Source organism: Biomphalaria glabrata, chromosome 18 (genome assembly GCF_947242115.1).
Source record: "Biomphalaria glabrata chromosome 18, xgBioGlab47.1, whole genome shotgun sequence".
NCBI lineage: Eukaryota > Metazoa > Mollusca > Gastropoda > Planorbidae > Biomphalaria > Biomphalaria glabrata.
The window spans coordinates 1,866,716-1,883,200 of NC_074728.1; the positions used below are offsets into that span (position 1 = coordinate 1,866,716).

Below are 16,485 nucleotides of genomic sequence, written 5' to 3' on the forward strand. Positions count from 1 at the left end.
AGACGCCTGTGTGTAGTCGCTCAATGAACTCTTTATATTGTGTCTGTTCTATTTATGCGAATGCTGTTTGTGTGAGAAAAAAAAAGTCCTGGTAATCATACCCACATTTCCAGTACAGATCAATAAAGTAGTCTTTAGTCTTGTGCTTAACATGTCTGCAAATCGTCTTAAGAGTTGAGTCAAAGACTCTTGGTGCTACACTAGGCGCATAGAGGCTACCTAGCATCGCCCCTGTCTCCACACACTGTTAGGATCAGACAGACAGACATATGGCAGTCAGATCTACCTGGTCTCGTACCGTGTGCCGTTTGGGTTTGATGCGTTTGTGCTGAGAAATGAAAAGATGATATCAAAGAGAGGGGGGGGGGAGAAGAGAGAAAAAGAGAGAGTGAGTGTGAGAGCGAGAGAGAGAGAGAGAGAGAAAGAAAGGTGTGATGTTCAGACCATGTCTACATATTGTGTTGGCTAATCCCAGGGACGAACTGAATATTAAAATCGCCCCATGCATTTCTATACAATCCGGCCCACAACTTGTGTATCATATAATGGACATCCATTTCTAGGTCTACCTGTCTCAGAATCATTCTGTTAAGTTTGATAATGTATCGTTAACTGAACGCAAGCATACAATGCACTGTGTATCTTTTAAGAAAAAATACAGCAGGTCTTATGTTGCTTTTTAATCGCTAAAAGTGTGTTGGCCCTAAAAGGATGAAACCTACTAGTAGGACTGTCTACGGATCTAGACTATTACATTATTTCGGAAAATGTGTTAGATTAAATGAGCATTATGCTGTAGAGTTTGTAAAAAGATTTTAAAAAAACACGACACTCAGAGGACCTTTTTTTTTTTACGGGAAAATATTATTATTATTAACAGTTTAATACGTTCTATAGTGGCATTCATGAGTCCCTTTAGGTGGGCCCTACCTACCCTACCATCGGGCATTGGCCTGAATGTTTTTTTTTTCAGTTTTTTTTTTGTTTTTTTTTTACAATTTTTTTATGTGTTTTGATTTACAGAAAATGAATATATTTTTCTTTTTATTTTATTTTCAATAATAACTTAGTCATTGTTGTTTTTCTAACTTAATTTTTCTGCTCATCCAAAACGGTCAGATTTTCACTGGGTTTCTGTGTGACGTTACACTAACCTATTTAATTTAATCTATTGATTTACTGTATGACGGAAAACCATACAGTAAAGTTTAAAATCTGAAATAGATCTAGGTCTGTGCAGTTAGGTATTTTCTCGCCTGACCACCCAACACACAACAAACACTATCGCTGGGTTGTCTTGTCATGACCGACTACACGTAGTCTAAGCTAGTCTTACACTGACCAGTTTGTTAGAATCAGTCAGACACACGGTCTATTTACTTTTACTTGTACAGCTTTTTAAGCAGAATTTTAACTCTTTCTCTCCGTAATTATCGGAGTTTCCACCGAGAAAACTGAGCAATTTTCTGGTGATGTGGCAGGTCTGCAGCAGTACCGCCCTCTGACAGGCAACGAGAATCTTCTTAGGGAGGTTAAGGGCCTTGAACGTATCTGTCAGATCAATTGTCATTATCCCCTCAGTTGATATAACAATAGGATATATTGTTATTCTAGACAATTTCCATAACCGCTTAATTAATCTCCAAGCTTAGGTTTCCATATTTTCTTTGTTTTTCCATTTCAGTTTTCCTTATATTATGGGATAGTGGTACGGTGATGTCAATAATGGTGGCGTTTTTTCCCTCCTTTTTTTTTTGTCAATTAACAGCAGATCAGGGCGTTTAAAATCTACCGTTTTGTCAGTCAAAATAGGCCTATACCAGTATAATAAGTGATCGATTGACTCGAGTAACATTTTGTATAAGGAAGCGTATCTTTCTTAAATCATGTGACATTATTATTATTAACGAATACATCGCAGTCAGTCAATCTGTTTATCTCACGCTTTCATCACGCTGAATATTGGTACTGACTCTACTGATCTGTTAGTGTTGTCTTCATTCTGACTCCACTGATCTGTCAGTGTTGCCTTCATTCTGACTCCACTGATCTGTCAGTGTTGCCTTCATTCTGACTCCACTGATCTGTTAGTGTTGCCCTCATTCTGACTCCACTGATCTGTTAGTGTTGCCTTCACTCTGACTCCACTGATCTGTTAGTGTTGCCTTCATTCTGACTCCACTGATCTGTCAGTGTTGCCTTCACTCTGACTCCACTGATCTGTTAGTGTTGCCTTCATTCTGACTCCACTGATCTGTTAGTGTTGCCTTCTGTAACAACACTTGTGCCAGATGTAACAACATGCACGATGTTACGATGTGTTGTTATGCCGGGGATTTTACTTGAATTCAATAGTTAACAAAAATGACGATCTAGAATGACAATTGACGATTCTTTGATAAAACAAAACTCTGGAACTTTATTAATACAACGTAAGTACAGTTTATGTACAAATTACAAATCAATGAATATGGAACATATTACAAAGGCTTTTCAAACAGAGCTCCTAGAAACGTGACTAGCTACAAGAACATTATTTTATCGACTGACTTTACTTTCTTACTACCGCCAATTCTCTGGCGCTAACTCTTTTCAAAAATGTCTTTGTTTAATTTCAAATCAACCAATAGATTTCAAACATACTAATTACGTCCCTTGGGTAAATCCTGACTTGAACGTCAAGTGTCTAAATTTGAGGATTAAATCCCGAGACTCATGTCGAGGGCTTATATTACTTTCAAAAGGTGAAATGTACAAACAATTCTATAATGTAATCTGTGACATATTACCCCCCTCTCCATTTAGCATTTGTATGGTAATAAAAATGCGTGTAATACAAAAAAAATTATTATGACATTACAACTCATTTGATTAGTACTAATGCGAAAATGTGTACATGGAGAAATATATTGCATATGAAAAATTGACATAGAAAAAATAATTGTGATAGTACATGACAATCTTCCGAAAAAATAATACTCAATGTGAAATAAATCTCAACATGTGTGAAGCAATGAAAAATTCCAATTGTCTGTCATGTATCTGTACCATTATAATAGGATATATGCAATAATATTCGACCTGAAATAAAATACCTGAAATAAAATGCTCATGATTTAAAATTAAAATGACTAATGCATGTCACATGCAAAGATACTGAAACATAATAAACAAAGTATCTTGAATGAGTGACTTTCGTCAGTGGGTTGCTTGGTGCTGAAATAAATACAACATCTGATATAGAACTCCTGTGGAAAGAATGAGTAGACAAATCAAATGATTAAGTACAACTGAATACTGTTCTTCCTTGACGAGTATGAATGATAATGGATCAAGTGGCACTAAATATGCTATAGTACATATGTAGAGTAGAAATGTTAAGTTCGGAACCCTTCTGAATTGCCGACATGGATGTGCATGTGCGTTTTCTAAACTTGAAGAAAAGGTCTTTCAGTTTATGAAGCTGTTTTCTCCACGTCATAATGATCTCACAGATAATGTCTGATTGAACCGCGTTTGAGTTTGGTGAAAATAAGAACTGTCCGAAACCAAAACTCAATTTTCTGGTTGATGAACTTTGACGCTGTAGAACAATGGTAGCAGAATGCTTTGCATTGGAATGTTCAATAGAGCAATGACTGAACATGTCTGAGTTCAATCGGTCAATACAGCAATGTTGAAGAAGTTCATTTGTTCCTTTCTGAAGAAAAGTTGCCCTTTGAGTGGACGGATGAAACTTGGTGTTGTCAATGTTGTTGCTCTCTGAGTTGCTTTCAAATTGCAGTACTGGAAATGTCTCAGAAACACTGGTAAAGAAATCTGCATGGTCTGTAAACACTTTAGTGTCTTTCACTGTTTGTAGTGTTATGTCATCCAGAGTGATGACCTTTGGAATGTCAATTTGATTTGCTGCTGCTATGTCATCCAGAGTGATGACCTTGGGAATGTCAATGTTACTTGATGTCGGTAATGAAACATCTATCTCAGGAATGGGTGTTGATGATGTTTCTTCTTCCTCAGGAATAGTTGCTAAGCTTGTAAAATTATCAACTTCTGCTTTGATGTCTTCATTATCTGTTTCATGGTAATGTTCAAACATATGAACATGAAATACTTTGGTAACCTTGTTGACATTGATTTCATAAAGCAGGTTGGAAATCTTTCTGGTGATGGTAAATGGACCTTGCCATTTGTAGAATAGCTTGTTACTCCAATCTGGTAACAGTAAATTGATTTGATCTCCTTGAGCAAAATATCTTGATTTCATGTGTTCATGTAATATTATTTGACTTTCAATGTTCTTGGTTGTAATGGCTTCTTGAGTTGACTCACATTCTTTCAAATGAGGAATACTAGTATGAGTTGTAGAGTCAGATTGAATAGTTTCACTTTTGTCTGGTATAGCCAAAGTTGATTGAATATAAGTATCTGCTTCTGGTTCATGAGACTTGTCTTGATGGACTTCAGTTTGACCAGTTAGAGTTCTTGTATCATTGCTAGAGACTCTGGGCATGTCGTCTTGTTCTTCAAAGTTCAACAATGGACATTCGGGAATTGGAGGTGGACTTATGACCGGTAGGGATGGGCTTGATGTAACTGGGGGTGTCCATGTTGAATGTTCTTGATTGTTGATGGCTACTGGACTAGTAACTGGTTCTGTTGCATTCTGCATAACTTGAGTAACTGAGGTAGCCATGTAATTATTTTGGCTAACTTGTTCAGGTGCCAAATGTTCTTGTTGTCTGGACATGGATCTTGTCATTACTGCCAAACATTTTTGACCTTGCTCTATGGCATTTGTACATTCAGCAAGTTCTTGAGGAGTGCATTCTTTAACTCCTTCTATGTTTCCAATGATTAGGTCCACTGGTAGATTGGGTGTTACTAATGCTTTTGTTTGACCACTGAAGAATGGTGTAGTAACATAAATGATGGCTTCAGGTAACTTGCTGACAGTTCCGTTGAATGCAGTGACTTGGACGTGGTTGCCTGTGAAACGGTTTGCGTGTACGAAGCGTTCATGTACTAATGTGGACGTGCTTCCGGTGTCACGAAGAACTTCCACCTTCTTGTCTCCTACAAAGCCTGGATAGAATTTGAGACCATTGGACTTTGCAATGACTGTCATAGTTGAGTGCTCATTGTAATAGCTTCTGTTTGGCATATATTGTGGTCTGGAGTCCTGTGAATGACTTCTGTAGCGAGGTTTGTTGTTATCTGGTTTATTATTTCTAGGTGCTTTGTTGAGATTGTATTGCTCTCTATTGCTGTATCTTTGAGTTGGTGATGTGGGTCTGTCAAAATTTTGATTTTTGGAGACTGCCTGTCTTTTCCAACATTCATGAGTTAGGTGACCCTTTTTATGGCAATATGAACATTCTGTGGTTCTGCTGCGGCATTGAGACGTGAAATGCCCTAGTTTATGACATTTGTTGCATTTGATTTTGTCATCTGACTTATATCTTGCATTTTTGTCTTGAGCAAAGCAGACAAAATTTTCTTCAACAGATGGTTTGACTGACTTGTTTGGATAGGCTGCTCTATATTGTCTGATGATCTTAGTTAATGTCTGGATATCAGTAGGATTTCTCTCTATAATGTAGGATTGAATATCTTCTGAGTGAGCATGGGTGATGTTGTCGATAATAATATGTTGACGAAGAGCTTGGTAACTTTCTTCTATTTTTGCCATTGATACCCATCTATCAAACCACATTGACATATTAGCTACAAAAATTTGAGGATCATCATTTTGCTGTGGCCTTTCATTATAGAATTTCTTTCTATAGTTGGCTGAGGTTGCTCCGTATTGGCGCAGTAGAGCTTCCTTGATATCAGAGTAAGTGCTGCGTTCATTGATGGACAGTTGTGAGCAAATGTTGACAGCTTTGCCAGTCAAAAGGGTGAGGAGTGAGCTCGACCAATGTGCTTCAGGTAGACCGGATGTTGTAGCTATTTCTTCAAATCTTATGAGATAAGAGTCCATATTGTCAATGTTTTCGTTGAAAGCCGATATTTTGTTCATTAATCTGTATTTGTCAAACATACTTGAGTGACCTTGAATTGAAATGCTTTCTTTATTTTGCCTTTCGAATTCCATTTTTTCTTTTTCATGTTGTCTTTGCTTTTCGGCGTCTTGCCTTTGTTTTTCAGATTCTTGCCTTTGTTTTTCAGATTCTTGCCTTTGTTTTTCGGCGTCTTGCAATTTTTTTTCTTCTAATTGCATGCGTTTTTCAGATTCTTGCCTTTGTTTTTCAGATTCTTGCTCTTGATATTCTTTTTCTTCTTGTTTCTCTGCCCACTGGTCTGGCTTTGAAATTTGCTTTTCTTTGGCAAATTCTATTAATTCGAAGAATCGTTGTGTTCTAGCACTGGAAGCCATATTTAATTTTTTTGTTAGTTTCTTGTATTGGAGCAAAATGTTCGATATCTGGATTTTGGCTTTATCTCAGATATAATAATAATATAGATCTAGTGACAAAGTTCTAGAAGCCTCAATTTGCTAATAAATTCTTGACAGTAGACTTGTAGTTACTGGAGTCGTATGATTGATATATAGATCTATTGAGCCGATGTACTTTTTTTTTTTTTTACTGGTTTAACAGTTGGTTAAATCTGGTCTTCTGTTTACTTTGTGCTGCACAAATGATTATTTACTGGTCTTCTTTATAATGCCAGTTATTTGATTTACTGGTCTTTTTTATAATGCCAGTTATTTGCTTTACTGGTCTTTTATATTGCCAGTTATTTGCTTTACTGGTCTTTTATATTGCCAGTTATTTACTTTACTGGTCTTTTTTATTTTTTATAATGCCAGTTATTATGTATATTGGTCTTATTCCTTTTGCCAATTACATATAATAATAGATTTCGTGAGTTAAACGTAACTCTAACGAAAATCTTTATAAAAGAATTATCGATAACCAACTGACCTGTTAAACACAGAAATTCTGTCCTCCGTTAAATAAAAATGAAGCTCCTTTGAAGAGTTTTAGAAATTGGTCCCAGATCTAGATCTTGAATAAATTTCGTTAAAAGTTGTCCATGAACTTTTATTCGTCGGAGAGTGCCAAATGTAACAACACTTGTGCCAGATGTAACAACATGCACGATGTTACGATGTGTTGTTATGCCGGGGATTTTACTTGAATTCAATAGTTAACAAAAATGACGATCTAGAATGACAATTGACGATTCTTTGATAAAACAAAACTCTGGAACTTTATTAATACAACGTAAGTACAGTTTATGTACAAATTACAAATCAATGAATATGGAACATATTACAAAGGCTTTTCAAACAGAGCTCCTAGAAACGTGACTAGCTACAAGAACATTATTTTATCGACTGACTTTACTTTCTTACTACCGCCAATTCTCTGGCGCTAACTCTTTTCAAAAATGTCTTTGTTTAATTTCAAATCAACCAATAGATTTCAAACATACTAATTACGTCCCTTGGGTAAATCCTGACTTGAACGTCAAGTGTCTAAATTTGAGGATTAAATCCCGAGACTCATGTCGAGGGCTTATATTACTTTCAAAAGGTGAAATGTACAAACAATTCTATAATGTAATCTGTGACACCTTCACTCTGACTCCACTGATCTGTGAGTGTTGCCTTCACTCTGACTCCACTGATCTGTGAGTGTTGCCTTCACTCTGACTCCACTGATCTGTGAGTGTTGCCTTCACTCTGACTCCACTGATCTGTTAGTGTTGCCTTCATTCTGACTCCACTGATCTGTGAGTGTTTCCTTCACTCTGACTCCACTGATCTGTGAGTGTTTCCTTCACTCTGACTCCACTGATCTGTTAGTGTTGCCTTCATTCTGACTCCACTGATCTGTCAGTGTTGCCTTCACTCTGACTCCACTGATCTGTCAGTGTTGCCCTCATTCTGACTCCACTGATCTGTCAGTGTTGCCTTCACTCTGACTCCACTGATCTGTCAGTGTTGCCTTCATTCTGACTCCACTGATCTGTTAGTGTTGCCTTCATTCTGACTCCTCTGATCTGTCAGTGTTGCCTTCACTCTGACTCCACTGATCTGTTAGTGTTGCCCTCACTCTGACTCCACTGATCTGTCAGTATTGCCCTCATTCGTTCACGTATTGGTTACGAAGTATCTTGCGTATGTGTGTGCCTGTGTTTGATCGTGTGCTGTAAGCCCATGTCTCCAGGCTCTAGGTGACTTCCTATACCATGTGACCTTTTCTTAGTTTCTCTCCTTCCCCCCACCCCCGCCCTTCGCCTACTTTTCTTTCCCCCCTTGCCACCCCACACTGCTTGGTTCCCCTGAGGACGGTATTGGGAAATTTAAGCTTTTCATTCGGGGCCTTTTCCTTTATCGATTACGCATCGCTTGCACGTGATTTCTTGCCGTCCTTTGCGGGGTCACGGAGGGACTGGCCTTAAGACAACTCTATTCCATTGTACTTTGTTGTCTGGGCTTGTCAGACCATGAACTTGCGTGGATAGTTTTACAAGAATCCAAATGATGAAGAGATCCAGAAGAGTATCTTTAGAGCAGTCACTTTTTATCAACAGTCAACATTATCGATATTGATGAAGTCCTATATGATAACAAGCAATGGAAATAAAGAATAAAAATAAAGTTTATCTAAAGAAATAAACTGCTAATTGCTGCTTTTATCCTCGAAAATTACGTTGTTTATCTCCCTTTCTGCTCTTTAAAATTAAATTAATTAATTAGTACTAAATGATTAACTAATTGATTAAATTTTGGATTGATTCGTGTATGTTATCGGCTACGAATAATTCTGCTAAATTTCAACTTGATCGAGAATGAGAATAAGGGGACTTAACTCGAAGACAAGCCTTATTATATATTATATATTAAGTATCATTTATTTCCCTTATTTCGAAATCAATTAAAATAATCAATCACCATCAGTTAATTAACTAATTGTTTAATTTCTTGTATTGATTCATGTCATGTCAGGTTTAATGAATATTTGTGCAAAAGTTCAGCTTGATTCGAGAATGGGAAATGTGAGAACAAAAAAAAACATGTTCAAACTTTTTACAGACAGACAGACAGACAGAGTGAGTTGATCAACATTATCGGTACAGATTAAGGCATGAATTAAATGAAACATTCACTATTATACTTATCGATAACGATGAAAAAGTCTACTTTAAGCGTACGTAGCCTCTCGACCAGGCTTAACGAGTTTGTCAAGTTAATGGAGTCGAATTGGCTTTATAGAGACAGTTCTTTTATTACAGCGAACGACTAGATTAATGCCCATTGGCAAAACTGGTGTAGAACAAAAGAAGAACCACCTGTAAGGAATGTCAATGAGAATAAACTCAATGTATTGTTGTCTTTGTATGCTGAAGACAGAGGTGTCTCCAATTGCACTGATTGAAGTGAAATTTGAGTGTATTGATTGAACAACGCATGTGTGTCCAGGGTTGGCCTCTTTAGTCACATGAGAAGTTACGTAAGGAGAAGATGATCCCTGGAGACACAGAATGTCACAAAATTTGAATAATAGAAAATCTTTACTGCGTCGTTTATCCCAGGTGGGATTATGTAGTCTGTTACGGCATTACACTGACCTATGTCTATTCACATGCTCCGTGTCTCAGGCTTGAAGTCCAGATTGTCTCAGTCACGGCGAGGTCATTAGTTGGGATGAGTTCATAGCGATATGTCTAGTCCTGGTGCACGTGAGTGTGTTTGCACGCCTGGAACTTTCTCGGCACATGTTACAAAGGTGTTTGAAAAATCCTATTTTTTTTCTTGAATTGAATTGAATTGAATTTTGATTTTAGGCGCTTCGGCACATGTCGTGCCTGCAGTCTCTTAAGGACTACTCTCTCTCTCTAAATAAAAAGGGCTAAATTCTATACAGTTAAATCATTAACAAGGTCTATTCACAGTTAAAATAGTAAAGGTAGTAAAAATTTAATAATTTGGTAAAAATCTAATGTAAATAGTACATTTTTTTCTTGTTTCGTTCCTGTACCCAATCAGAATACTCACTCCAACTTTTATATTGTTTTTTTTTCAGTGTAAATGTACGCTGCTTTTAGTTTGTTGTTGTTTGTTTCATCCGCAGATCTTTATCTAAAAATGTTTAATTTCTGAACGACTTTTCCTCTATTCAGTTGAATGTTTGCTTTCTTGTCTTGGGCTTACGTCTATTGATCTTGTTCTCTGCAATTGTAGTTACAGTTTAGTTATTTATAGGTATATTGATGTGCCTTTAAAAAAAAAAAAATTTTTTTATAGAAATGTGTAATCGAGAGTTCTAGAGATTTGCATGATAATCTAATTTTCTGAATAGAGGTTTCTATATTCTACATTATAATATCACATGTTAGAGTTTTATAGATACAATTTCTTTTATTTAAGGCTAACTAGAGACTGTTACATGTGGATGATAATTCCACATGTTAATTAGATGTTTAACGATCTACATAATTGACTTCTTCGCTAAGCAGAGAGTTAAAGATTTCTTGATAAATTTGATAATCCCCCGCAAGTTAACTAAGGTTTATGGATATAAATTTCTTATGCTAACCGGAGTTAATTGATGTGCTTGTTGATTTCTTGTGCTATTTAGAGGTTTAGTGATGTGCTTGTTGATTTCTTATGCTAACTAGAGGTTTATTATTGCATTTTGATACCAACATTGATAAACACGTCGATTAAATGGAGATGAAAGTAAAAGGAGTTTTAATAAATGATAAAAAAAACTACGAAATCAAAACAGCATGTAAGTTCAAAACCACCACCTCCCTCGAAAAATAATTATAACAATGAGAATTATAACAAAATAACACATCTTTTCTTAACTCTTTCTTATCCTAAACTAAATTCTATCTCATCTTTCTATCTCATCTTTCTATCTCATCTTTCTATCTCATCTTTGGTTCACTCGAAGTTTCCTCCATGCTCAACCCTGCCTACCATTTGTCATCCCTCACAGGTAACATCCACACACCTGGATACATCCATGCCATGGATTAAATGTCAAGTCCACGTGAGAGTGACACTGGGGGATGACACGAGAGATTATCTGAGTCCCCATCTCACCGACCAGCAGCCACTGTGCGTAATTCAAACATGGGATTAAAGGAATTCCTGGCGTCGACGAAACTCTCCCAGGTAGGTGTTTGACTGACTGCAGCACTGCTGGCCAGCGCAGTGTCTTGGCAAATTATATAAAGGGGTGAGGTTCCGGGTTAGGGGAGTGATGTCTTACAGTTTTAATAACTTTTTATACATTTTTTACGAAGCTTTTATCAACTCACTCCGTCTGTCTGTCTAGTACACATTTTGTACACATTTCTCCACTTCCCTCTCTCGGATCAAGTTTAACAAAAATAAAATAATAAATAAAAAAATAACAAATTAATTTTGTTTTCATACTAAAGAAATCTTACAATATTGAGACATACATTGCCGTGAATGTATAGTTCTTTCACTTATAAAATGCAGTTCTTTCACTTATAAAATGCTTAGTTGTTTTTTTTCTTAAAATATTTTTAATATTTTGTTTGTATTTTCTACAGTGTGTTTCTCTTACAAAGAATCAGAATTATGCAGTATAGCGCTCATCGCATTTTTTTCGAATTGCTTCCCCCTCCCCCTTCCCTTAAAAATAGTACGGGCCGAATGGTCTGATATGTTCATTGTTCTTAGGTACGGAACTCACTTATTGTGGTTTAAAAGTTCTGTACTTCAAAATATACTTTCAGTAGTAATAATAACGAACGCCTCGTGTTATTTGATGGCATTTTCGGTTTTGATGTGAGCTAAAAATAGTCTGAATGCACCTATGCTCGTTCTCCTTGTATATTTTAATTTAATGGACCTCATTCACCAATCGTAAACAAACAATATTTAGCCACGTGATTCTCTATCTCTTCTATACGGATTACGATTTAATTTTTAATACTCAACGGCTATCACGTGACGTTTTTCCCCCCTTGTTTTATCAATTTTATCACGTGACTAAAAGTTGTTTTTGTTTACGATTGGTGAATGATGTCCATTGCTACTGTCCTACTGTTGGTTTCATTAACACCGTTTATAGAAGAGGTTATTACTATAGCTACTACTATTATTATAGCTACTATTGTAGCTACTTGCACTAATGTTATGAGTTGTCTTCTCGGTAACAGTCCAGTTGGTACCAAGTCACATAGGTTTGTATTGCGACGTCGTCGCAGACTCTTTTTCTCGCTTGGGGCTGGGGCGACAAAAACCATATCTATTTGGCTTATTTTACGAAGTAGTATCACTGTAGGGCAAGGGCTACTATTTAAAAAAAAAAAAGAATGACTATCAAACCATGACCGAGGACGCTTGTAGTAAGGATGTGTAGTCAGTCATTCGTTACTTGAGGGCGACTGTCGATGTCTCGCGGTCAAAAAGCTTCGCTTCGCTGATCGCAGGATGTGTTGGGGGGTGACAGCGAGTCTCCCCCGCGAAGGTCGTGATCACCAATGTCAAATCTGTACGGGATTTCAATTTAGGTCATTGTAGTCCGTTTGTTTAGGTACACATGGACTGCTGCATTTCATGCCCGCCCCATTTCTTTGTTTCCAGTCAAAAACAACAGTTGTCAGTGTTTGTGTACTAATGGACCTCATTCACCAATCGTAAACAAACAACATTTAGCCACGTGGTTCTCTATCTCTTCTATACGAATTACGATCTAATTTTTAATACACAATGGCTATCACGTGACAGTTTTTTCCCCTTGCTTTTATCAATATTATCACGTGACTAGATGCTGTCTGTTTACGATTGGTGAATGAGATCCATTGGTTGATAACGCAGGGTGTTTGGTACACGGTCGTTGGGTTGTATCTCCAGGCAGCTAGTCAAACTAAACCGTTTTCAAAAAGAAAATTGCCCATTTTAGACCTTCACAATCTATAGGGCAGATGATTTAAAGGTCATCTGTTTTTGTGGCCGACGGTTAACTAGGGTGTCATGTGGCCAGCATGAAGCATTTACTTTTCCCCAAGTAATGTCAGCTACCCGTTAGAACTGGATTCAGAGGCACCCTAAAGAAAACGAAATTAACTCTTTACCTCCGCTATTACTTTTGGACATTCAGACGGAATTCTTCATTTTGCTCATTACTATTTCACTACCATGTTATGTTTAAGCTTCAATAGCTGTGTTCTTTGTGATCAGAAAATGTTTTGTTTGGTAGAGAACTAAAAGGGAAATGCATGCTCCTCCTATATAACATAAAGTAAAGTTTTAAAAATTAAACATTAATTTAATGAGGTCAAATCAACGATTGTGTCGTCGATCAGGAGAGAAAGTTAAAAATATCAGTCTACACTAGGATTCGAATCCCTCCCCCCCGCCCGGTTCAGAAGCCAAGCGTTTACCACTCAGCCACCGCGCCTCCGTTATAGGCGTGTTATATTCTTAATGCAGAGCTTGAATAAAACTTGATCAAGTGTCTTCTATCAAACAAGCTGGATAACTTCTCTTGCCAACACTGATACGTTCAGGCTCTCTGCATACACAACATGACACAACCAACTCACTAACGGAACAGAAGGCCTTCGAAATAACGTGAAACCTAAATAACTATTAAATCAACAGAAAATAGAATAAATGAGAATTGGACCAGCTCACATCCCAATTACAAGAAAAACGACGCTTTTTATAACCTATATCGACAAGACCAACACATACTTTTTCGACTCAGAACCGGACACAACAGAATGAGACAACGTATGTTCCGGAAGCTTAAAGTCGGGACGAGCAAAGCCTGTCCTTGTGTAGCATCACCAGAGAATGCTGACCAAGTCATTCAAAGCTGCATACTATATCAAGAGGCCTGAGCAAGACCCTAAAACCTAATATAGAATAAAAACTATATGGATATCTGCCTGATCTGGATTCCACTGCGCGGTTCATCTAGGATTACTGATCTGAACCCTCCGACATGTAAAATGAGAACGAAGAAGAAGAAAAACAGATAACACTCTGCAGTCGCAACATGCTTCAATGTACATAACCGTACTGCAATACTAAACTTGACTCTCTCTTCCTGGACTCGTAGTGCCTCACATGGGAACTCACTGTACCGGACCGTCTTGCTATGCTGAACTGTCCCTGACCGAATCACCTCTGACACAATCTGTCTTTTTACATCGTGCCCGCGAATGCGATAGAAACGATCACATGACCATATCACCGGGGATCTACACCTGCGGATTTCTTACAATACTTCCTGTAGGTCCAACAGTCGAAGCAGTTGACCGCTAGCAACACGCTGTGTCCCTTGTGTCAGCTGACCACACACTGCTACTTCCGTGTCACCGCCACGATTCTAACAATATACATGACGTTTCAACTTCAATGTAGACACAAGTGAAATAATATCTTGAACAATTTCCACACAATTAAATTCACTTTCTGTCTCTGACCTGTCTCCTCAAACTTCAACTTTTGCTCCGGTATATATCCACTCAACTGTGATGAGCATACTCGTGGTTACATCAGAATCTCTTCAGCCAATAGAAACAATCGACCACTATTTTACTTCTAAGTTGCGTCAGCACTGCAGAATTAAAGTTCTACGGGTTTTTTTTTTACCCCTTGTAGCTCAAAAAGGGGTAAATGGGTTGCTTGAGTCAGCCATGAAAACCAATGACGTAGAAGAATTTAAGCCATTGATTAACATGCATGACTAGATCGACCTAGGGTCATGCGTAGGACGTAATCCATCTACTTTTTTTTGTTGTTGTAACGTCTGTATTTCATAAGATAAGATAAGATAATTTCAATATGGCGCTTTTAATTTCAAAATCTTCTTATATTCTTCCTGTTTTCAGTTTCTTACGATTTTCTTTTAGGTTCCAATTACATCGCTACCACATTTCTTGATATCGCCTCCACGTCCTCTTCTCTCTGACTGCATTTTATTGACAGGATCTTTAATATCAGTGTAAACAAAGAGCAGATTACTCTGATTAACTTTTGGTGGGAAGATCCTAAACAGTATCTGGCGGGAACAAGTAGTTGTACAGGGAAGTGAATTGAAAGTTCGTGTGTGTCATGGTGCTGGGTAGCCAGAGGTCGGTTTAATTACTGAGCATGTGTAGTGTGTGGGTCATACGTTTGAGTGTGTTAAATGCCTCTGCACGAGAAGAGCTGGTCTTCTGTAATCTGTAATAGTTCGTTTAATTTGCATGTTTTGTATCTGTATCTTTTTGATTTAACTACCATAATAGCGCATTTCTGCTTTGCGACAAAGCAGTAATAAAATTGGCTTTGCCATTTCTGATGCAGACTGTGCCGTTGTTCTACTGGGGTCTTTTTTTTAAAGCTCTTTTCGCGTCCGCTCCTGACTTCGGCAAAGCCTTTTCTTTTTGGATTTCACAAGTGTGCCTTGCGACCTTGTTCAGCAGCTAAAAGTTATTATCTGCCAATTTCGCTCCTGATTGCATTGGCACCTGTAGAATCAACGTTATGGCCCTTTGAAGTATAAAATGGTTGACCACATAGTAATAGTGCCAATGGACCTCATTCACCAATCGTAAACAAACAACATTTAGCCACGTGGTTCTCTATCTCTTCTATACAAATTACGTAATACACACGGGCTGTCACGTGACAGTTTTTTCCCCCCATTGTTTTATCAATATTATCACGTGGCTAAATGTTGTTTGTTTACTATTTTAACTGTGAATAGACCTTGTTTTTAAGGATTTAACTGTATAGAAGTTAGCCCTTGTTATGTAAAGGGAGAGTGATCCTTAAAGGATTACGGGCACGACATGGCCTAAATTGTGCCGATGTGCCTAAACTCAAAACTCAAACATTTGTGAATGAGGTCAATTGATCAATTAGTCCACTAGTTACTAAATCTAGCTGGATAAAAGAAAGTAAGGTACCTCTTTCAGACCTTGCGACCTAGGGTGGTAGATGATTTAAAGCTTATCTGTTTCTATGACCGGCAGTTAACGAGGGTGTCACGTGGCTAGAACGAAGACCAACCCCCACTTTACTTTCCCAACGTATGTCAGTTATCTAAATTCCTGTGTTAAAGAACCCAGTTTTTTACGTGGATTCGAACTCGGGACCCTTGGGTTCAGTGGCCAAGCACATTAACTCTCCTCCGTAAGGAGAGGAGAGACTCAAAGACTGTTTGATTGATAGTGAAAGGTAGTATCAGAAATAGTGTCACGCTTTAACTGGCCTCACACAGGTCTTCTGCTGCGTCTTCTCGTGACGTCTGCTGCGTCTTCTCGTGACGTCTACTGCGTCTTCTCGTGACTTCTGCTGCGTCTTCTCGTGACGTCTGCCTGGTAGGCGTTGAAGGGTTAATTTAAAATAAGCGAAAAGGAAAAAAAACTGACAGCAATAAAGAAAAATTAATGCAATATATGTCCCGCTAATGCCGTCAAGTGTCACTCATGTTTACAGAGTTATGTGCCCATGTCTGCCATTGTAATGTTATGATATCGAAG

At 37.7% G+C, this 16,485-nt stretch overlaps 1 protein-coding gene across 4 annotated transcripts in view; it reads left to right on the forward strand.

The window, feature by feature from the left end:
* The window catches only part of LOC106058646 (uncharacterized), a 155,798-nt gene that overhangs the window by 40,514 nt on the left and 98,799 nt on the right, over window positions 1-16,485 (forward strand). For all 4 annotated transcript variants that reach the window (XR_008775902.1, XM_056017241.1, XM_056017243.1 and 1 more), the window contains exon 2: window positions 10,965-11,143. Coding sequence is in view for 3 of the 4 variants with exons in the window: in XM_056017241.1 (XP_055873216.1) it covers window positions 11,102-11,143 (42 nt within the window). In the remaining variant the exon portion in view is untranslated. The remainder of the gene's footprint in view (window positions 1-10,964; window positions 11,144-16,485) is intronic.